Source organism: Oncorhynchus mykiss, chromosome 6 (genome assembly GCF_013265735.2).
Source record: "Oncorhynchus mykiss isolate Arlee chromosome 6, USDA_OmykA_1.1, whole genome shotgun sequence".
In the NCBI taxonomy this organism is placed as follows: Eukaryota; Metazoa; Chordata; class Actinopteri; order Salmoniformes; family Salmonidae; genus Oncorhynchus; species Oncorhynchus mykiss.
This window is the reverse complement of record NC_048570.1, coordinates 86389359-86412127: the sequence shown is the minus strand read 5'-3', so window position 1 is coordinate 86412127 and position 22769 is coordinate 86389359. Positions and strand designations below refer to the sequence as shown.

General features: G+C 43.6%; 1 protein-coding gene across 3 annotated transcripts; it reads right to left on the bottom strand.

The window, feature by feature from the left end:
* Positions 1-77: 77 nt before the first annotated feature.
* On the bottom strand, positions 78-22769 carry LOC110526916 (paired amphipathic helix protein Sin3a). Of its 3 annotated transcripts, none has more exons than XM_036981331.1 (21): positions 22568-22769; positions 20935-21139; positions 20550-20729; positions 19632-19738; positions 19059-19383; positions 16969-17220; positions 15775-15927; positions 15274-15450; positions 14566-14652; positions 14222-14340; positions 12956-13166; positions 12573-12689; positions 12235-12473; positions 11914-12097; positions 11186-11780; positions 9117-9286; positions 7685-7858; positions 7379-7471; positions 7171-7265; positions 4244-4448; positions 78-2951 (listed from the first exon to the last, which is right to left on the bottom strand). In XM_036981331.1, exons 2-21 carry the CDS (start codon positions 21115-21117, stop codon positions 2718-2720), a joined length of 3900 nt encoding a protein of 1299 aa, XP_036837226.1. In that variant the 5' UTR covers positions 21118-21139; positions 22568-22769; the 3' UTR covers positions 78-2717. The 3 variants fall into 3 exon arrangements, with proteins under 3 accessions (XP_036837226.1, XP_036837228.1, XP_036837229.1); XM_036981333.1 differs by having other exon boundaries at positions 15274-15429; XM_036981334.1 differs by lacking the exons at positions 78-2951; positions 4244-4448 and having other exon boundaries at positions 5793-7265; positions 22568-22768.

The window sequence follows — 22769 nt, the reverse complement described above, 5'->3', positions numbered from 1 at the left end:
TGCAGACTATGTTTCTCTTGTTCAAGCAACTTGACCGCCACCTAGAGGTTTAAAATAAATTAAACTATGGACAAGGCTTCAGTCTATTCAAATAAGAGTTTAATGCCAAACACCATACTACACAACATCATAGAAGTCAAAGAAGAGGTGACAAAGGGACACAGAAAATGGGCTACAAATGTAGTCTTTGTAGTTTGTATATACAATTCAGCTGCCCGGTAGTCCTCCTGTACTCCATGTTCAACACAGTAAATAGAAAAATGAAAATCAGTCTAAAGATAGAAACAGTCCAGAGATTGTCTTTAGCTGGTTACAGCACTGACAGAGTCGCCTTGTGGGGCCAAACGTTGATGGGGAAACTGGTCCTATTTGGGTTGTTAAAATGTCCTCCTTCCAGATCAATTGGTGGCAGTTCAACTTCACACACACACAACTCTCCCCAAAGTATTCCCTGGTGTAGTGGCTTGGATCTATTCCATGAGATCGTTCCATCGGTAGTGTAGGAGCAAGACTTCAGTCAAGTGGATCTGAGGATCTGGTTGATGTCCATAGCCAAAGTGTTTTTGTTTACATTTCTTCATGTAAATCGGAATGCCCAGGTTCTCATGTGAGATCAGAATTAACATCCAGAATTTACAGGCTATGCTGGACAGAAACAGAGCCAGATGAGAAGGTTCTGGTCAGGCGTGAAGAGGTACCGAGTGGTGTGACATGTGGTTAGACAAAATGAAACTCAAATTCATTCGATGATGAAACACTGGGAAAATGGAAGTATTACCACCAACCCAAAACACTACAGGCGCAACCTTTCTGGGGACAGGACTTCTTACAAGAAAAAGAAAAAAAAGAGAAAGGAATCGCATGTCAAATGCAGTGTGCTTGTTGCTTGGTTGTTGAGGATTCAATGGTAGCGGTTGAATGGTATACATTCACATATACTCATATGGTTGTCAATGTGGGTCTTATTATGGACATGGACCAGATTTGGCGATCAGAATACAATTTCACAAATCATTGTATATATGTGTCTACACCTGCACCTTCTGAAAGTGTACAACATGACACTATAAAACAGTGCTGTTTATAATTGGGGGGGCCATTACCACCGTTCTCTTTTATATTGAGACATTATCAATACCATGTGAAGTAGGCAGAACCACATCTCATCTGGATTGATTTTAACGGAGCATGATTGTGCTTCAGAAACAGACTCGGGAGTCTTATGTCTCTGAGTCATCTTTAAAGTGACATTTACCAGAAAGTAGAGATGGGGATGCTGCATGTGGCTGATTGGTCCTGTGGAGGAGGTGGCATGACTGATCCCTCTACTGTAGCCCCGGAGGAGGAACCTGTGATCCAAGTGGGAATCTTAACACGCAACAACCTGCCTGTTACCAATGGCAACTATCATCCCGACCACAATAAGACATGGATTTATGGGATCAGCGGTTCCATATTTGATGACTGATCCAGACATTCTGATGGATATATTAATGGAGAATTGGTTTAGGGGGTACAAACCGTTTACATTATGTACAGGGAAAGCGTAAATAGTTTCTAGGCTACATTCATTGTTCAGAAATTCCGAATGGGAACTGGTGCCAATGACTTGAGTGAAAAACCAGATAGACAAATAAGGTCTTGAAACATTTTGTATAAAATGATCCATTTCAAGACAATGAAAACGTTATACTTTGCTAAATGAAGGCTTTACATGACATAACAGGAAATAAACAGAACACAAAGGAAAAAGGCTCTAATAAAGTTCCTTTGGTAAAAACAGTTGTTAAAATTTGAGCATTTTCAATATAGGCTATTTCTCTTCAGCAACTTTTGACCCGAGGTCTAAACTAAGTCTGTTAGGGTACACATCAATGCACATCTCTGACAAAAAGGACGACTATCAACAAGCTATTTACAAAATCAGCAGTATGTGGGGTAGTCTGATGTTCCTATACTTGACTGACTGGGGGAAAACCTGGTATTTTCGCAGAACTCTGCCCACTATCTACACCACGGCTGCCAGAGATGTTTGTGGACACACAGCATACATACCTGTACCACTGAAAGAAAGAAACATTCACAGGCTTTACAATTATACAAAATCCAAAAGCCATCTTGTGGTCTGGATAAAATACAGGTTCATAGTCCATGCCTGTATGCTAATCTTCCTACTCACAGTGGTTGTGAGAGACTTCTGTGGTTCCCCATAGCAGTTAAACTAGAGACCTGCACACCGGTTGGTGTGGTGCTCCTCAACCACTTCAATGGGTGTATATTGCTTCAAAACAGGGGGGGGGGAAGGCCAAGCATTCTGTATGGCGTGCTCTTTCTGCGTGGCTCTCAACAGTATCCATCGGTCTGAGGATCAGTCCAGCCGAGGATCAATAGCCGTTTCACGACAACGGCTTCCTTTCTTGCACTCATAGAGTATTCGGTCGCAGCATGTCTTCTGCTGTATTCAAAGGTGGCATAAGACAGGCCGGTAGGGGTGGGTGGGGGTTCAGGGGGCTGACGGACAACTGGTTGGTGGCCACATAGGAAATTTGGCTTTTTTTTGTGCTGCAAAGATAGGGAGGGTCCATTTAAAAAGTCCTTATAAAAACAAATATAAAGTAATCTCCGGCAGTTTCCAGAATCCAGCAACTTGCTGCCAAACTGATGTATTAAAATGACGACAAGTAATACACTCCTGTCATCTCGTCACCCGGGTTGAGCTAAGGTGACCCCGACGAGCTGCCATGATACGTCACATGGTATCTGTTGATTTTCAGGTAATAGAGGACCTGGGGATCCCGGGTGGTGGTGCACGGCAACAGACCCTCGCGACGCTCTCCCATCAGCCACTTGCGGGTGTCGGTGGCCATGTCGCTGGTCACGTGTTCCTTGGCCCAGGTGTCCACCAAGCCTTGGAAACGGCGGTGCAGGCGAGTGTGGACTCTCTGGTGGGACTGGGGAAGGGAGGGACACCGGGGTTAGCTGTAGTGAAGATCATATCAGCACTCTGATTGAAACGTCAGTAAGCGGCCATTATGTTTCTCTAAATTATTTCAAAATATGACATATTCCAACATCTTTACATATTCCAACATCTTTACATATTCCAATATCTTCAGTGTTTTCCACATGTACATTACTTGCCAGCACATTACTTGTCAGCACATTACTTGCCAGCCAAATAGAAATAGTAGCCAGGTCCCCCTGGGTACATGTTTTTGCGGAAGGAGCTGTATTTCAGTGGCCTACGGTACATTCTAATGCCTTGATTATTGAATACTTTATCGAGTATACCGCCCAAAATGGAAACATTTGTTGTAGAAAGACATGACTTTACAATTTAAAATACTGAACATTGATGAATTCAGTTTATTGTTAGTTGTTTTGGATTTTGTCTTTTAAGTGGCTCATGTTGGTTAATGTTGCATAGACTTAAGTCATGTTTAAAAAAATTCTGAGCGGTAGATCTCAGATTGCATCTGGACTCAGAAAGTGACTGGGACTCAGAAAGTGACTGGGACTCAGAAAAGATTGGTGACCACTGTTCTAGAGTATTCCCTGCATGTAGCCACGGTTGCACATTTTGTTCATACCCTTTGCTAGTTAGTGAGTTATTAGCCCAGTTATAGATCATTTGTAATCAGCAATAGGGGAGTGATTGCTTCTTACAAGAGCACAAAATGTGTGCATTTCTAGACATCTTTTAAAAGTGAGTCAGGTAAAGAGACTGTCTTAAAGTGGCAGTGTTGTATTTTGAGACAGGCTTGAATAAGCAAAGTAGCCAATAGGCAGAGGGTAGCATTAGTCTGATTCTCTGTAGTAATGGTATGGGAATAATAATGAATTTTATTTTGTAAAGTGGTTTCTTGCATCAAACAACATTTTTAGTCAAGTGTATTAACAGGTTAATGACAAGCCCACATGTTGTTGTTTTTAAAGTCTCATGGAATGTAGACCGATATTGAACACCACATTGGCTACTACTGTAGGCTGAATGATAGAACAGCTATTTCCATGTTAAAACATTATGGGATCTATTTTAGCCATTGTTTTTGATCAAATAGCCACAGTAGCCTACTTGGCCATTGTTAAAATTTAAAGGGAGTACAGCCTCAGTGTTCACAGTAAACACGCGCTGGAAGTTGCACAGAATTTCCAGAAATGTTCAAATTCGCATTCAGCAGACCTGAAATTTGCTCAGTGGCCCACATTCTTTTCGGGAACATTGGTTGGTGGTGTTGCCTACCTGGTGAGCCCGGGTCAACGCAGTGCGTCTGTACATGTAGTCCTCCGACTTGAAGACGTACACCATCTTGTACGAGTTGAGTTTGAACATGCACTCCATCTTCAGGTCCTCAGCACTGTGGGACTTCTCCGACGTCCCCGTAGCTGCCTTCGCCTGCTGCAGCTGCTCCCACCCTCTCTGGCACTTCCGGATCCGCCGGAGGTTCCTGATTGGAAGAGGAGAAAGATTGGCATTAGACCAGAGCCAGTAACACCTTGCTTACCTGTGCCCTCTTCCCACATAGCAATTCAGTTTACAAGGACAGTTTACGCAAATTTCGGTCAAATCATGCGAGTACTTAGACTGCAATGCACTATATCCATACCATTTGTAACATTGGTTGAGCACAGGATGTGTAAGTTATAGCTAAATGACAGGACACATGGTTCCCAAATAACAGACCAACACTAATGCTATTTAGGAGGTCAAAATACTCAGTCATTTAGGCCAATGTTTTCCATTTCCGACTCAAAGTTAACAATTTTAGTAGATCAGAAAATGTGTGAAATTTGAGCGGGCCGTCCCTGTAAAGATTTGTCTTGATATACCCATGCATAGCAACTCACCCAATAAGAGTTTAACTGGGACACAAATGATTAGGGGAAGGGTAGGCTCTATTGCAGTAGCAGCAGTATTCCTGTACAGTGCACTTCCGTTTGACATTCATATGTTGATTCTCTTGTTAGTCTTTAATATCCCTGGCAAACAATATTTTGGTCAATCAAATTGAATCCAGATTTTAAAAATGATTTTGCAAGCATTAAAAATGCAATTATTATTCACCCCGCTTTAATGAAAGGTTTAAATGTGTACTTACCACACAGGGTAGAGGTGAGCGAGGACTGAAACCACGAAGAATATTTTGGCAATGCCACTTAGGACATTGCAGTTAGAGTAGCCAATTTCCAATAGAAATGGGAGAAAGGACATTTCATTTGTTTGTTTTTTTACACATTGCCGCCAAAAGGGTTAACAAGCCAGGATATGGGTTGAAGGATACTTTGATGTGCACATACAGTACTTCCACTGACAACGTACAGAGCAGTTATGACCATGCAATGAGGATAACATTGAACTGAAAAGACAACCTGCTGGTTGTCACTGCTGTTTGAAGGTCCTTTTAGGGGGTGGAAAATAAGAGAATCATGCCTATTGACTTTTGTACCAACCTCTCATATTGTTGATATGAGAAACAGACTAAATGTGGGTGAGATCACTGATAAATCATATCCAGTCAAGACAAGTAGCAAATGTATGCAATGGGTAAAATAAAACAAAAGGGGGGGGGGACTGACGCCAATTGTTTTGTTCCTGTTTTGCATGGGTCCTTCCAGCCCATTGAAATGTATATGATACATTATGGACACCCTTTTTAAAAAATGGCAACAAGCACTGAAAACCAAAGACAGACAGGCTTGATGTGCAACACTCATCTCAGGGCTTTAATAGAGAACCCAACCACCCTTCCATGCAATGCTCAGAGAGACGTCTGGAAAGAAATACACCAACATTTGAGCATACAATTCAGACCATTTTATTCACAAGCCCCTTCTCTTTTGTACAAGTGTTGCAGATGCCGTGCTTGACCAGGTTTTCATGAGTTATCAGCACTAGTCTTGGTCAACTCGTATAAAAACCTCACCCACAACAAAAAGATTGCAACGGGAGTGCACTGTATCCTTAAATTGTTTTACACATTATAATAGAGTATGCTGAACACCCCAAATCTCAATCCGTACAACATTTACATGTATCTAAACAGTGATTAGAAGAAGTCACATACAGAATGTTTTTCCTATGAATACAATTACAGGAAACACAGGGCAGCTGATAAAAAAAGAAAAATGATTTTATCTGAATCCTTTTCTCTAGACCGACAAAAAGGGGTCTTTTGCCTGTCACCAATGCCACAACAACAACAAAAAAAATGGCCGTCGTGACAATGCAATTAAGGACACTGTACATATAGAATTTCTGCTCAACCAAATGGTTCTCCTCCAACAGAGGAAATGATTGTACAATAGAACACTAATATGCTCCATGGTATAAAAATACTTCCTTCCCTTACATACATATGCAATGTGAAAAGTCAACTCCTGTTCATTGCCTCTTCTTCTTCCTCCTTTCAGTTTATATCAAACCGCTATTGTAGCCTTATTCTCACAATAAAAAAAAATCTAACTAAATATTTTGATTTTTTTTACTCAATGATTTGATGACTAGTCTGCTGAGTGGGAAAGTTGAAATAAATACTATCCTACTAATATAATATAAAAATTGCAATATTCATAAATAAAAGGGCCCCGTAAAACAAAAAGTGTGAATAAATGGATAAATAATGAGTCTATTTAAAAAGATGGCAGGGTAAAGTGCAATCTTTCGGAGATAAAGGCAGGGGGCAGAAATGGAGGGAAACAAGTTGCTTTTCGAGTAGACAGCCAATTACATTCTCTCTAACAAAAACAGGACAGGCACCGTCAGCATTTCTACTAAACATAGTTTTTTTTTAGCACTTAGGCCTACTTTTCTGAGGAAAGCAAACACAAAAATGACCTAGTGCACTTGTAGTTCAACTGGTGTGTGTGTTCATCACTATTGGCAGAGTTTTTCAAAACAAGTGCTTCGTGGATAAGTCTCGGGGCCCCATTTAGTTTGAGGCTACGGGGAGAAAGCCCTGAAAGTTTGGTTTGTGCAAAAAACACTGACCTGGAACTGACCTGCACGTGGAGAGGGAGATGGGCTTGCACTCATTCTCAAAATGAGTCATTTTGTTTTTTTTTGTCAGCTGGTTTTGGCTTGTGAAACAGTACCATGGCCTGTCTTAGAGAGCCTTTAGGGGTAGATGCTGTTAGCTGTGCAGACGGGGGAGACACAGCCAGAGGCCTCACCTGGGGAGGAACACAGGCTTTTGGGCCAGGTGCTCGCGCAGCTCTGGAGACGCTGAGTCCGAGTTCAGGTAGCGTCCCACGTAGTCGCACCACCGCTGTTTAAAGAACCAGAAGAGAACTACCGTCACAACACAAGAACCTGCCTCATCTGAATCTGTTCTAAATGTCATGTGGAGACTGCCTGCCATACACACTAACAAACACACACCTCTGTCTCAGCGGGTTCGTCTGAGTTCTCCTCCTCCGTGTCAAGCAGCTCCAGGGTCAGGGTCACGCTGCCTTGGCTCTTCACAAACATCAGCTGGACCACAAACAAACCAGTCAAACAACAAGACAACCAACAAGACAAGACAGCAAAGGTCAGAGAGAACGTACCAGGGGGGGCAGAAGAACAAAGAGAGAAAACCAGAGAGCTGGAGAGAGAACACATGAAAGTTGAAATGCAACTCAAAGTATTTTCCTGAGACACAGTAACATTCCAGGTGGGCCAGCCATCCACCCACCCATACTGTACCTTGAAGCAGTTCTCGTCGGACATGAGCTGCTCCGCCTTGCGTTGGTATGCCCCCTCGGCGGTCGCTCTGGAGGCCTGGGTGGACAGGGCGCCGCCGGTGGCCTTGTTGGTGCTCTGGCTCAGGTAGAGGTCTGTCACGCGCACGCAGAGCTCATCACTCACAATGTGCTGGAGCTGATGATGGGAACCACAACGCCAGGTGTGAGCACAGTCATTAACCTCTTGAACCTCTGGGGTCAGTATTTCATTTTTGGATGAAAAACATTCCCGTTTTAAACAAGATATTTTGTCACGAAAAGATGCTCGACTATGCATATAATTGACAGCTTTGGAAAGAAAACACTGACGTTTCCAAAACTGCAAATATATTGTCTGTGAGTGCCACAGAACTAATGCTACAGGCAAAACCAAGATTAAATTTCATACAGGAAGTGAGACAGATTTTGAATAGGCTGTGTTCCAATGTCTCCTTATATGGCTGTGAATGCGCAAGGAATGAGCCTACACTTTCTGTCGTTTCCCCAAGGTGTTTGCAGCATTGTGACGTATTTGTAGGCATATCATTGGAAAATTGACCATAAGAGACTACATTTACCAGGTGTCCGCTCGGTGTCCTCCGTCGAAACTATTGCGTAATCTCCAGGTGCGTGCATTTTTCCATTTTGAACAGAGGAGAAACCAAACTGCTACGAGTGATTTATCATCAAATAGATATGTGAAAAACACCTTGAGGATTGATTCTAAACAACGTTTGCCATGTTTCTGTCGATATTATGGAGCTAATTTGGAAAAAAGTTTGCGTTGTAATGACTGAATAACTTTTTTTTTTCTTAGCCAAACGTGATGAACAAAACGGAGCGATTTCTCCTACACAAATAATATTTTTGGAAAAACTGAACATTTGCTATCTAACAGAGTCTCCTCATTGAAAACATCTGAAGTTCTTCAAAGGTAAATTATTTTATTTGAATGCTTTTCTTGTTTTTGTGAAAATGTTGCCTGCTGAATGCTAGGCTTAATGCTATGCTAGCTATCAATACTCACACAAATGCTTGTGTAGCTATGGTTAAAAGCTTTTTTTGAAAATCTGAGATGACAGTGTTGTTAACAAAAGGCTAAGCTTGTGAGCCAATATATTTATTTCATTTGCGATTTTCATGAATAGTTAACGTTGCGTTATGGTAATGAGCTTGAGGCTATAATTACGCTCCCGGATACGGGATTGCTCGTCGCAACAGGTTAAGTCAGCCATCAAAGTTATCATTGTTTAGGCCGGGTGGGCCCCCATTTAGCTCTGTTGCTGCCCCCCCCCACCGCCTGAAAGAGATGGGCCTCAACTGATTTCAGTTGACAATTTTGGCGCCTAGATGTTCCTCAAGGTTGGCTTTTTCTCACCATCTGGAACCTAACGGAGGGAAAAGACTGTACTGACCTGTCTGACAATGCTCTGGATGAGCTTGTCCATGGTGAAGGCAGTGTAGGCGTGGATGGTGAACATCTCCCTGAGGGAGTCCTCGTACTGGGTGGGCTCCATGTTACCGTCCAGGAGGTTCCGCACCATCTCCAGGAAGGCAGAGTAGTAGTCCTCCACTTCAATGTCCACTGGAAAAGGAGAAGGTCAGGATTTAAAGTAATAGTACAGATGTTTTGTATACTTTCAGCAAGTGGTTTTTGAAAGTAGCGTTCACCAGCCAAAAGGGGTCCTAGAAAACTGTTTAAGTTACATGTGTGTATCAGTTCATTGTTTTGCTGCCCTGATCCCGCCTCCCACTTTTACCTTGCAACCTCATTAGACATCATTCCACCTGCCAATCAACATCAGAGGTGCGTTCAGCAAGATGCAACGTTTTGAAAAGTTCAGATAGATATACTCTATGTGGAACAAACATGCCTTTCTGACATATAGCCTAGATTAGAATAAGGATACAACGGACTATTGGTGGCATTTCGTTCGGCAACGTTTGGCTACTGAATGTGGCCCAGGCAAGGTTGCTGTAGGCTACTTAATGTACATCCCTTGTAGCACAGTGTGATCAGATCATTATGACAAAATATAGCCTGGTGAAATGAGAGATAGTGTGTACAACAACGTCCACTTCATAGAATGACACTATGGGCTATAAGGATGTTATTTAGGCATTGTTATGTAACTAATGTCTCACCCTCATCTGTTATTAGTAGGAGAACTTCTGACTAACGTCTGATCTGATGCACTTCATAGTATGACACTATGGGCTATAAGGATGTTATTTAGGAATTGTTATGTAACTAATGTCTCACCCTCATCTGTTATTAGTAGGAGAACTTCTGACTAACGTCTGATCTGATGCACTTCATAGAATGACACTATGGGCTATAAGGATGTTATTTAGGAATTGTTATGTAACTAATGTTTCACCCTCATCTGTTATTAGTAGGAGAACTTCTGACTAACGTCTGATCTGATGCACTTCATAGAATGACACTATGGGCTATAAAGGATGTTATTTAGGAATTGTTATGTAACTAACGTCTCACCCTCATCTGTTATTAGTAGGAGAACTTCTGACTAACGTCTGATCTGATGCACTTCATAGAATGACACTATGGGCTATAAAGGATGTTATTTAGGAATTGTTATGTAACTAACGTCTCACCCTCATCTGTTATTAGTAGGAGAACTTCTGACTAACGTCTGATCTGATGCACTTCATAGAATGACACTATGGGCTATAAAGGATGTTATTTAGGAATTGTTATGTAACTAACGTCTCACCCTCATCTGTTATTAGTAGGAGAACTTCTGACTAACGTCTGATCTGATGCACTTCATAGAATGACACTATGGGCTATAAGGATGTTATTTAGGCATTGTTATGTAACTAATGTCTCACCCTCATCTGTTATTAGTAGGAGAACTTCTGACTAACGTTTGATCTGATGCATTGATTTGACCGATGTATTTGATTTATTCTCAGTTATCAAAATAACAGAGTATTTATAGTTAACCTGTGTTGCTTCACAAGTGCCGCTTAGGGGGAGGTTGCAGAGGGTATCTTATGGATGAATGAGCCATACGTTGGCAAAACGTGTTGAAATCAGAAGGTTTAAAAACACAGACAGTTGTCATGATCCCGGCTAGCCTATTGAGATTAGGTAAACATCTGGAGGGTATATCTCCCCCTGGTTGTGGTGTAAATGATAGGAAGGGTATCTATGTACAGTTGGAACAAAGGTCTGTGTTGGGACCATTGACGTTGTCAAAAAACCATTCTCCTGGAGACGTTAGCATGTACTGTACATGTACATTTTTTTCAGATATGAAAGTAAAAACAACGTGTCAGACTTTCAGAGGAAGAGCTTTGCAGATATAAAATTGCATGACGAAGGTAAAGTACATTTTCTCCATAGAAAAATGTTAAACTGGGTGCAAAAGAAATGTGTGATCCTTTGATCTAAACCTTAATGGTCAGTGGGTTCATAGCGTGCTGCAGTTTGGTTTTAAAGGTTGTCTGGACTTACTGGGCTCCTTTAGTCTCAGCTGGACGGCAGGATTCTCACTCTTATCCCGTTTGACACCCAGCACCTCCCTCTCCCACTCCCGTTCCCTGCAGTCCTCCTCGATCTGCCTCTCTGCCTGCCCGTAGATGCGCAACAACCGCAAACAGAGGATCTGATGCAGGCGCTGGAAGATGTACCAGTTGTTGTTGACGTAGTAGAGGTTGTAGACGTCGTCTAGGCCACGCAGTTTCTGTGCCCCCGTGTTGCCGAATAGCAGCTTAGACTTAGCGGAGCCACCACTGCCGGCCAACCCGTTGTGCTTCTTTGACCCGTCTTCATCTGGCCCGGTTTCGTCTTCTTCCTCCTCCTCCTCCTCGTCTTCCTCTTCCTCCACATCCGACAGCTCCCCGCGCCGGGCGAACAGCATGTCTGGGATAAAGTGGTGGATGACCTGTTTGATCTTGTACTTGTCCTCCTTCTGGATGCCGACCTGCCTCTTGACGTGGTGGATGATGAGCGCGGCGGCGTCCTCCAGGATCTGGCTGTCCTGGTAAGTCAGGGTCATGTGGGGCCCGCCAGGCACGGGGGCCGTGTCCTCGGAAGCCTGTTCCTGTCGCTAAATGGAAGCAAAAAAAAAAACACAGGTTAGAGTAGCTTTATATATATATATTTAAAAAAAGCTTTAATCAATACTTGGAGACATTAACATATAGATCAGATCAAGTAAGTGGTATATCACTGCCTCTTACCTCATCGTATATGGTCTCAATCTCATTGAGCAAGGTCTTTGAGCGGAACACCTTGGTGTCATTCTGCTTGAAGTTGATGCCTTGGTGGTCGAGGGACTTGAGGTAATACTTCTCATTCTGCTCCCTCCAGATCTTGTTGAATCCTCTCTGGGCTTCCCTCCATTCTTCTTCTTTCATCTTTAACCTGGACCGAGGTCAATCAGAACACATACCGTGGTTAACATGGGACAGCAACACGTTCTCTGGAAGCTGTTGCTCAGGCCGCTTTACATTACTCTAATTTACATGTATTGTCCATCACACAACCTCTTCATATCACACCTCTTGAGTACTATAGGGACGGACACAGCCGGGTTCCTCTTGAGCCCGTCGATGATGTCGGCGGCCTTGTCGCCGTATATCCTCTGGATGGCCTTGCGGTGGATGACCTCGGAGCAGCCGCCCATGGTGTTGTCCAGCCGGAACTTGACCTGTTCCTCGGCCGTCATGCGCGACAGCCTCCTCTGTACGGCCTCCAGAGCTCTTATGGTGGCCAGGTTGGTCTCCAGCACCACGTCCAGCTGCAGGGAGAAGAAGAGTATGGAAAATGTCAGTACATCAGAATACTTTGGTTTGTACTATTAGAATATAACTACCATGAGAGGGGGGGAAAGTCTCACCTCGAAGCGCTCGTCCTCACATCTGTAAATATGCTCCTCATACTGGGTCTTCTTGGAGCTGACAAAGGTGGAATCCTCTGACCACGAAGGGAACGACACCCATGTGTCATTCAGGACCTGAAATGGACCATACTGTTAAAACTCTGCTCTAATTGAGTCACTTGCCAAGATGAACAACATCTCAGTACTAACCAATTAAACCCCTGTGATCGACTTCACTGGCAGGATGACGCATGCAAAAAAAGTGACTACAATTTTATTTTCTTTGCTCTTAATTTTCCAATACACAAACATTTATTTGACTAATTCCTCAGGTTTTTATAGGATTCAATTTGGTTGAATTTGAAGGGTAACATTTGACTGTCAATAACTGCTACGCTCACCTCTTTACACAGTGGGGTCCTCCCTGTACACTTGGGCTGTGTGTAGCTCTTGGGTAGCGCCCTGTAGCTGGAGCCCAACCTCTTACAGGAAGCGTAGTCAATCTCCATGGCCATGCCCTCTGTGGTCCTCTCCTTGGGAAAGCTCTCGATGTGGCTGGACTCTCTGTAGCCCAGGAAGTTTTTGAACCAGGAGAACAGCTCTGGGAATTTTCTGCAGATCACATTCCAGAATGGGTGTTAGATGGGCGGCAAAATATCAGGATGAATAACAAAGCTTGTATTTTCACATGCCGTTAACGAACAAGGCCATCTATTTTTTATGTCATATTTAAATTTTACCTTTATTTAACTAAGCAAGTCAGTTAAAAACAAATTCTTATTTACAATGACAGCCTACCTGGGAACAGTGGGTTAACTGCCTTGTTCAGGGGCAGAACAACATATTTACCTTGTCAGCTCGGGGATTTGATCCAGCAACCTTTCGGTTACTGGCCCAACGCTCTAACCACTAGGCTAAGCGCCTCTAACCACTAGGCTAAGCGCCTCTAACCACTAGGCTAAGCGCCTCTAACCACTAGGCTAAGCGCCTCTAACCACTAGGCTAAGCGCCTCTAACCACTAGGCTAAGCGCCTCTAACCACTAGGCTAAGCGCCTCTAACCACTAGGCTAAGCGCCTCTAACCACTAGGCTAAGCGCCTCTAACCACTAGGCTAAGCGCCTCTAACCACTAGGCTAAGCGCCTCTAACCACTAGGCTAAGCGCCTCTAACCACTAGGCTAAGCGCCTCTAACCACTAGGCTACGCGCCTCTAACCACTAGGCTACGCGCCTCTAACCACTAGGCTACCTGCCTCTAACCACTAGGCTACCTGCCTCTAACCACTAGGCTACCTGCCTCTAACCACTAGGCTACCTGCCTTCCCCGAGCTGACAATGTATAGGAGGCCAATAATAGGAATAGAGAAGGATACATATAGCTTTTTAGATCATGAACATTCATTTTGCCTAAGAACAAACATACTAGCAACACCTTTTTGACATGCTCAGAGTGTCAGAGTTTTATACTACCGACTCAGCCTGATCTTGAGAGGCTGGTGGCCCTGTTAACTCTACTCATCTGCTGTAGCACGACTGAATTGTCTACACTCCTCACAGCAGAGAAGGTAGTTGCAACAGCTATGCAGCGCGTCCTGTAGTCAGGCTGATAAATTGTGCAAAGTTTTTTAAATGGTTGTTTGGCGAAGGTGATAGTTGCTTAAAGCTTACCCCAGGAACGGCAGCACTAGCTGCACAAGCTCGGCACGAGAAATCACTTCCTGGTTAAAGATGAGCAGACACCGCAGGAAGTTGTCATAGGCCTCAGAGCTCCGGAGGGCTTTCCTCACCTATGATAAGAAAGCAGCTCTGTAAATACACACTTCAACACACACTGAATTACTTTACAATTGGGTTAGGGGGACAGCGTCTCATCACAACCAGGCAATTAATTAATTCAAATCATGTTCAGTTGGAACAGAATAAATCCTTTCTATAGGTGTCATTCGTATAGATCACATTTTATGTTATTGTATAACATTCACATTAGGTTTAAAACAAAAATGCAGCAGGACCTTTTCAAAGAAGAGAGATTCTGTGCCGATGCTGTGTTTGCTGGCCTCAGCCATGGCATGGTCTTTCCCCAACATCTTGGGTTTCTTCTGCAAGGGTGGGAAAGAGAAGAACTGAGCGTAAATAAGGACTACATTACCACTGACATGGTAGACCAATTAACTGATACAGGGAGAGAGGCTTCAGCGGTATATTACAGTTCTACAGTAAATAAGAGAAGCTAAAAAATAAGGTAAAAATCCCACATTTAAAGAGTTGACAGATCTATGGGACGCTCTAGTCAAAAGTATACCTTTCTAAGCTGTCTGAACAGTATTACAACTGTTACTACTGCTAACTAGTTTCTTAATAGCCGCATGTCTGACAACTATGGTTGCAAAGCTACCGGTAATCTATCGGAATTTTCAGTCATTTTGGTAATTAACAGGTAATCTATGGTAATTTATACTTGAATAACTTGTTTTTTTTTTATAAAAAAAAAATATATATATATATATATATAGTATTCATTTGTTATATCTGTGTCCATATTGTCCATTAGCTTCTAGTGGATAGACCATATGGTTCAAGAGAAAATAACCGAATTATTGAAAAATGTCAAACGATGAAATTATTCTCAATTATTTACTCTTTCACAACTGCTACCGGTTTGGCGCCAAAACGTTTACATACAAAGGCTTGACACTGTCAACGAGAGGGCGCTAGTTTACCTTGACAGGAGGCGTGGCGCCCGCTCCAGAATGCCTCCGGATTGGACAGCCGTTCTGGTTGAGCCGCTGCTTGTTGTTCATCAAGGGCCTCTTGACTGTGGTGCCGTGGTCGTTGCGCACCGACTCCGCCCGGTCGGCCGTGGTCTTGCTCAGCAGCTGGAGAAAAGGGGGACAACTCTGGATCAGAGATAAACGTGAGAGTTTAAGATAGGCAACATCTGTGTAGATCTGCACAGAACATACAACTTTTACATCAAACTGAAAGGCATTATCAGTGCATCTTGATCATGCACCCTGTCTGAGTCACATGATGTAGTAAATAAAACAGGTGGTATTAGTCATATGAAAATAACAATATGATATGACAGTGGCCAAGTTCGTAATTCAATGTCCTCACATAGTTTAAACTCAACTTCTATCATTCTGAAATAACATCTCAGGTGAAGGAAGCATTATCTCTTGCAATAGAGCACTATTTTAGCGTGGACGTGAAACACTCACCACTGAACTGTTGGCGTCCGGTAAGAACTGTCCGAACTCCGAGAGCAGGTCCTCCTGGTTCTTGAAGAGCCGTGCCACCTGAGCGTACACCTCCTGCTCTGTTAATGCCGGGGTGTAGTTCCCCCCCGCCTCCTTCGCGTTTCGCTGCTCCTTCTGCAAAAGCAGCAATCAGACCACTGGTTACAGACTACACCAAGAACTTCAGACCACTGGTTACAGACTACACCAAGAACTTCAATCAGACCACTGGTTACAGACTACACCAAGAACTTCAGACCACTGGTTACAGACTACACCAAGAACTTCAATCAGACCACTGGTTACAGACTACACCAAGAACTTCAATCAGACCACTGGTTACAGACTACACCAAGAACTTCAATCAGACCACTGGTTACAGACTACACCAAGAACTTCAATCAGACCACTGGTTACAGACTACACCAAGAACTTCAATCAGACCACTGGTTACAGACTATACCAAGAACTCCAGACCACTGGTTACAGACTACACCAAGAACTTCAGACCACTGGTTACAGACTACACCAAGAACTTCAGACCACTGGTTACAGACTATACCAAGAACTTCAGACCACTGGTTACAGACTACGGCCAAACCCTAACCAGGACGACACTGGGCCAGGGCGGCCAAACCCTAACCAGGACGACACTGGGCCAGGGCGGCCAAACCCTAACCAGGACGACACTGGGCCAGGGCGGCCAAACCCTAACCAGGACGACACTGGGCCAGGGCGGCCAAACCCTAACCAGGACGACACTGGGCCAGGGCGGCCAAACCCTAACCAGGACGACACTGGGCCAGGGCGGCCAAACCCTAACCAGGACGACACTGGGCCAGGGCGGCGCACAATCAGAATGATCTGAATTTCCTTCCTCTAAAGTTTCTTTCTGCAATTATTATCCAGTACATCTGTGGTTCTTGTATCCCTGTTCCCAGAAAGTGACCAGGGAGACCACACAAAGGGCACCACTGCCCCTTCGGAAGTTTTGTTATAGCACTGGAATGGAACCTCAAGTTCATATTGAATGGTGACCCAGGTTACGAACAGATCTCTGTGTGTACACTGTCTTTTGTATAGCTTGTTTACACTGAAAATAAATCACCCTTCAGAAAGAAGCCAGATTTATTGAATGAAATGCTTTGTGTGGGGCAGCTCTCGCGCTGTTTTTACCTGGTAAGTGTGCAGGATCTCCAAGAAGGCTTTGTAGATGTCGGGCTGCCCCTGGAAGCGGTTCTTGATCTTGTTGACATAGTTGATGGCGTGGTTGAACTCCACAGGCTGGTTGTTCTGCAGGGGAGGCCCGCTGGAAGGGGTGCTGCTCACCGGGGCGTGGGACTGGACCGAGGGGGACCGCGGGGAGGCGTAGGATGGGATTGATGGGTTGGGTTGGCTAGTCGGGGTCAGGGCAGGAGACTGCATCGGCTGTGGGGGGAAAAGGAGATCGACAATGAGTTGCCTCCAAATATGAAATATACACCACCATTCAAAAGTTTGGGGTCACACAAATGTCCTTGTTTTTTTTTTTATACAGAAAAGCAACAAAAAAAAAAAGTGCATTAAAATAACGTCAAATTAAGCCGAAATACAGCATAGACATTGTTAATGACTATTATAGCTGGAAACATATGATTTTTAATAGAATATCTACATAGGTCCATTATCAGCAACCATCACTCCTGTGTCTCAATGGCACGTTGTGTTAGCTAATCCAAGTTAATCATTTCAAAAAGGCTAATTGATCATTAGAAAACCCTTTTGCAATTATGTTAGCACAGCTGAAAACTGTTGTTCTGATTAAAGAAGCAATAAAACTGGCCTTCTTTAGACTATGAGTATCTGGAGCATCAGCATTTGTGGGCTCGATTACAGGCTCAAAATGGTCAGAAACAAAGTCCTTTCTTCTGAAACTTGTCAGTCTATTCTTGTTCTGAGAAATGAAGGCTATTTCATGTGAGAAATTGCCAAGAAACTGAAGATCCCGTACAACGCTATGCATGACTCCCTTCACAGAACAGTGCAAAATGGCTCTAAACAGAATAGAAGGAGTGGGAAGCCCCGGGGCACAACTGAGCAAGAGGACAAGTACATTAGTGTGTCTAGTTTGAGAAACAGACGCTTCAAGTCCTCAACTGGCAGCTTCATTAAATAGTACCCGCAAAACACTAGTCAACGTCAACAGCGAAGAGGCGACTTCGGGATGCTGGCATTCTAGGCAGAGTTGCAAAGAAAAAGCCATAGCTCAGACTGGCCAATAAAAATAAAAGATTAAGCTGGACAAAAGAACACAGACATTTTACAGAGGAACTCTGCCTAGAAGGCCAGCATCCCGGAGTAGCCTCTTCTGTTGACGTTGAGAGTGGTGTTTTGCAGGTACTATTTAATGACGCTGCCAGTTGAGGACTTGTGAGGCGTCTGTTTCTCAAACAAGAAACCCTAATGTACTTGTCCTCTTGCTCAGTTGTGCACCGGGGCCTCCCATTCCTATTTCTATTCTGGTTAGGGCCAGTTTGCGCTGTTCTGTGAAGGGAGTAGTACACAGCATTGTATAAGACCTTCAGTTTCTTGGCAATTTCTCACCTGGAATAGCCTTCATTTCTCAGAACAAGAATAGACTGATGAGATTCAGAAGAAAGTACTTTGTTTCTGGCCATTTTGAGCCTGTAATTTAACCCACAAATGCTGATGCTCCAGGCCAGTTTTATTGCTTCTTTAATCAGAACAGTTTTCAGCTGTGCTAACAATTTCAAAAGGGTTTTCTAATGACCAATTAGCCTTTTAAAATGATAAACTTGGATTAGCTAACACAACGTGCCATTGGAACACAGGAGTGATGGTTGCTGATAATGGATCTCTGTACGCCTATGAAGTTATTCCATTAAAAACCAGCCGTTTCCAGCTACAATAGTAATTTACAACATTAACAATGTCTACGCTGTTTCTGATCAATTTTATGTTATTTTAATGGACAAAAAAAAGGTGCTTTTCTTTCAAAACCAAGGACATTTCTACGTGACCCCAAACTTTTGAATGGTGGTGTACATCAGCACATAACGATAAAACAGTTGAATACTATATTTACATACGCAACTATACAGTAATAAGTAAATTAATACATGTTTACATAACAAATGAAGAAATAAGCCAATGACTTGTGGTTCAAATCTCCAATAGGAAACTAAACATGCAGAAACAAAGAACTTGAGAAGAGGTTCTGGCACAGAATGACACAACAAAGGAAAGGGGTCTTAGTGAGCTGGAACCTTGCTGGTCTTGGCCGGTGTAGGCTGGGTGGGTAGAGCAGTGCTGGCTGTGGCGGTGCTGGTGGGGGGTCCACTGGGCAGCTGCATGGCCTGGTGATGATGGGGCACCGGCTGGCTGGGTGGCCCCGTAACGGGGAGGTTCTGGACAGAGATGCCGTGCGGGGTGATGTAGTGGATCTGTCCTGGCGTGGTCACGTTGACCTGCTCGTTGGTCTGAACCTCGATCTTGTAGCCCGGCGGCAGGAAGGTGTTGAATCCCATTATGAGGTCTGGGTGGCCCTTGAAGAGCTGGGAGACACGGCTGATCACACCTGGAGTGTCGATGCTGTGAAAGTAAATGTGCGTGTTTAAGACTGACTACATGGTAGTTAGACTGTGTAGAATCACTGATCTACAAATCACTTTGCTTCTCAAATAACTACTAATTATGTGATCAAGATTAGTGATTCCCCACCTCGCCTTGCTCAAACTGATCCCCCCAAACACATGGAATATCTTCCTGCAGCAAGAGTTCACGGCTTACATGGATGTTTACAGTGTTTGCTTAGAAAAACAAACTAAATTGTAACTGACCTCTGTGACTTGAACTCTTTCATGATGTCAAGGAAGTCGTTGTAGACTTGAGGCTGATTCCCAAACTGCAGTTTCACTTGATCCAAGTAGGACAGAGCATCTTCAACCTACAAACACAGTTATGCCAGTCAAACAATGTTTTCAAAGGTATAATGAGATGAAGTGGGCATTGATCAAGATAATGAAAACATCCCAATGAGCTCCATACTTTAATTGTTGACTAGTCTCATTGCTGCATTATCTACTAGTGATGGGGGGGCTCAATACAGTTACACATAGGGATATTATTTTGGATGATATATCCTATCATTTTGACAATATCCCAATATTATTTTTGCACCAGTTGGCTGAACCACCTTAAAAAAGGTATTTAACCTTTATTTAACCAGGCAAGTCAGTTAAGAACAAATTCTTATTTACAATGACGGCCTACCCCATCCAAACCCTCCCCTAACCAGGAAGATGCTGGGCTAATTGTGCACCAGCCTATGGGACTCCGATTACGGCTGGTGGTGATACAGCCCGGAATGGAACCCGGGTCTGTAGCATTCTGGATCCCTATACTCCAGTACTTCTCCTCCATAGCTTGTTTTCAGCACTTTTATTTCCATGACTGATCAAAACTAATTTTCCCATGGCTCTCGTCCCTCTGCAGCAGCCATACAGTGAGCAATGTTTGTAATGTGGAATAGCAATACAATGACAGAATACATATAGAATCGCAATACACATCGGTACCTAAATATGGTGATGATATTGTATCCCTGGCAACTCCCAGCCCTATTATCTACCATGCTTTGAAATCAACAGGTCCTAATTGAGTCCATCATACCTCTATTTTATTCTGTATTTAGGACATGTGCTTATTTTTCATCTCTTTTGTACATTCAATAAAATGTATACATATGAAAAATGCACCTTGAGTCGCTGGAACTGGGCACCCTGTGAGGGGGCCATAGGGGCCAAAGGATGGGCATGGCTCTGGACCACCGCAGCCCCCTGTGATTGGACAGCTGGACTGTGGGGGTGGGGCCCAACAAGTGCAGCGGGACTAGAGGCATGTCCATGACCACTGGAGTTCTGGGGCATTGTGGGAACCTGGAGGACAAGATTCAGTCAAATATCAGCATTCTGCCTGTGGTAAAATAGTAAACAAAGCCTTGAAAAAGGCAAATACAGAAGCTACAGTTTGCTGGTTAATTGGCACTTATAGATTGATGCATTGTAGAGTCTAGCAAAATTATTATTTTCTGTGGAACATGCTCTCATCTAGATTAAAGAGATATGGCAACAGTTCCCATACCTGGTAACCCTGGGGTATGGAGTATTGGATGCCGGGGGAAGGCTGCATGTTGTCGGTGACGGCCTCGTACACGGCTGGGGCTAGGACGCGGTGCTGGAAGCCCTCCGCAGTACCCGGGACTGGGGGGCGACGCTGCTGCTGGGACGCAAATACTGGTTCCTGATCCTCCGCACGCCGCTTCATTGTATATTCATACTCAAAAGAGCTAGGAGGCACAGGTACAACACAGTTAACATTTGGGCATATTTAATTGATAAATCGATAGTCACCCTGACACAACTGCGAATTCCAAGATGGATACAGTCATTTAGCACATTTCAGACTCTGTGGCACACATTTATGGGATTCTCCAGTTTCTGTCTCACCCACAACTAGTGGCTATATTTGAAAACATTTGATGATATGAACGTTATTGTGATCACTTTGGAGGGAGAGTGGTAGCCCCCCCGCTTAACAAGGCTGTAGAATTCAGTACGACACAAAGAAGGATGTTTGACCAGAATATGAGCTAGAATTCACATTGACTGCTTTAGTGGACAATACATAGATTACTATGTAGCTAAATACAGTGTGTAGGGACGAGGGACGCATTGGCAAGATACCGACTGGACAACGTTATTCAACCATTTATCTAGCTAGCGTGCTTGCTAAGATAACTAGGAAGTAACGTTACTCTCATCACTCAAGATGGTAAACCAACATATGGAATATGGCTAGGGAACACATCCATAAATCTAATCCAATTAAATGTATGTTTCTTATTTAGCGGTGGCGACACGTCCCAAAGACAATCCACAAGCTAACAGTGAGATGTTAACTGGCTAGCGGTTAGCTTCTAAACCAGCCATAAGACCTGCCCATTCCCCTCCCCCTCTGCCAAGAGAGGGCCTGACGCCATCCACTGCTAGCGGAGTCGTGCGCGCCCGAACTTGTGTGGCTAAATGCACGAGCGTGTCAGGTCAAATAATCTACAGAGTACTGTTAACTATTCGCCTTTTCATTTTTAACTAACGCCTTAGCTGTCGTAATAACGAAAATGTCAATTAAAAATAGATTTCAGTTAACGCTAGCTAACAAGGGATGGTTGACTTCCCGGTGGTCTTTTTAGTAAGCTACTGCTAGCAACACATTGTGGCTTTACGCTAACCAGCCATGTTCGAACGTCATCATCATGAAACCCAGTGATTCGACTAACGTTAGGTAGCACAACAACTGTCCTTGCTAACATTATCTCAATACTGTAGCAAATACTGTTTTTCGCTGGATAAATGTGTTTTTCACGATTAGCTATTTAGTCGTTATTTTGTCCGAATCCTATCTAAATGTTTAGCTAGCCAACTACTGTTGTACGATGCTGTTCACTAGCTCATGGAACTACTGTAGCTAGCTAATCGTCAAAAACACATTAGCCAGCGAACATTAGCGACATTTTCGACATGCTAAAGCAGGCATCGTTAATGTTTACAGACTCAGTCTGCCAGCAGAAATATAACATTTTCTGAGATGTATTGATGCATCTGTCTGACAAGGTTATGTAGCAACTTGCTGTAACAGCACGTAGCTAGCGCCATTTAGTTTTGCTTCAAATGGGCTTAGTTAGCTAGCTAACGTTAGCTTGAGAGATAAAACTCACCTCAACTGACTGAGACCAATAACAACTGGTCGAACCAAATTTGGATTTTCTCAGTCAAATGAAAAAAATTCGCCAGTTAAACCGTATCAAGATTGAGGGTGCATATTCCAATTGAAATGTCAAAGAAGAACTGCCCCTGCTAGCAAACCCGCTAACAACAATCCCTGTGGCTAGTACGCTCCTTCAACAGAGGCGTGGTTCC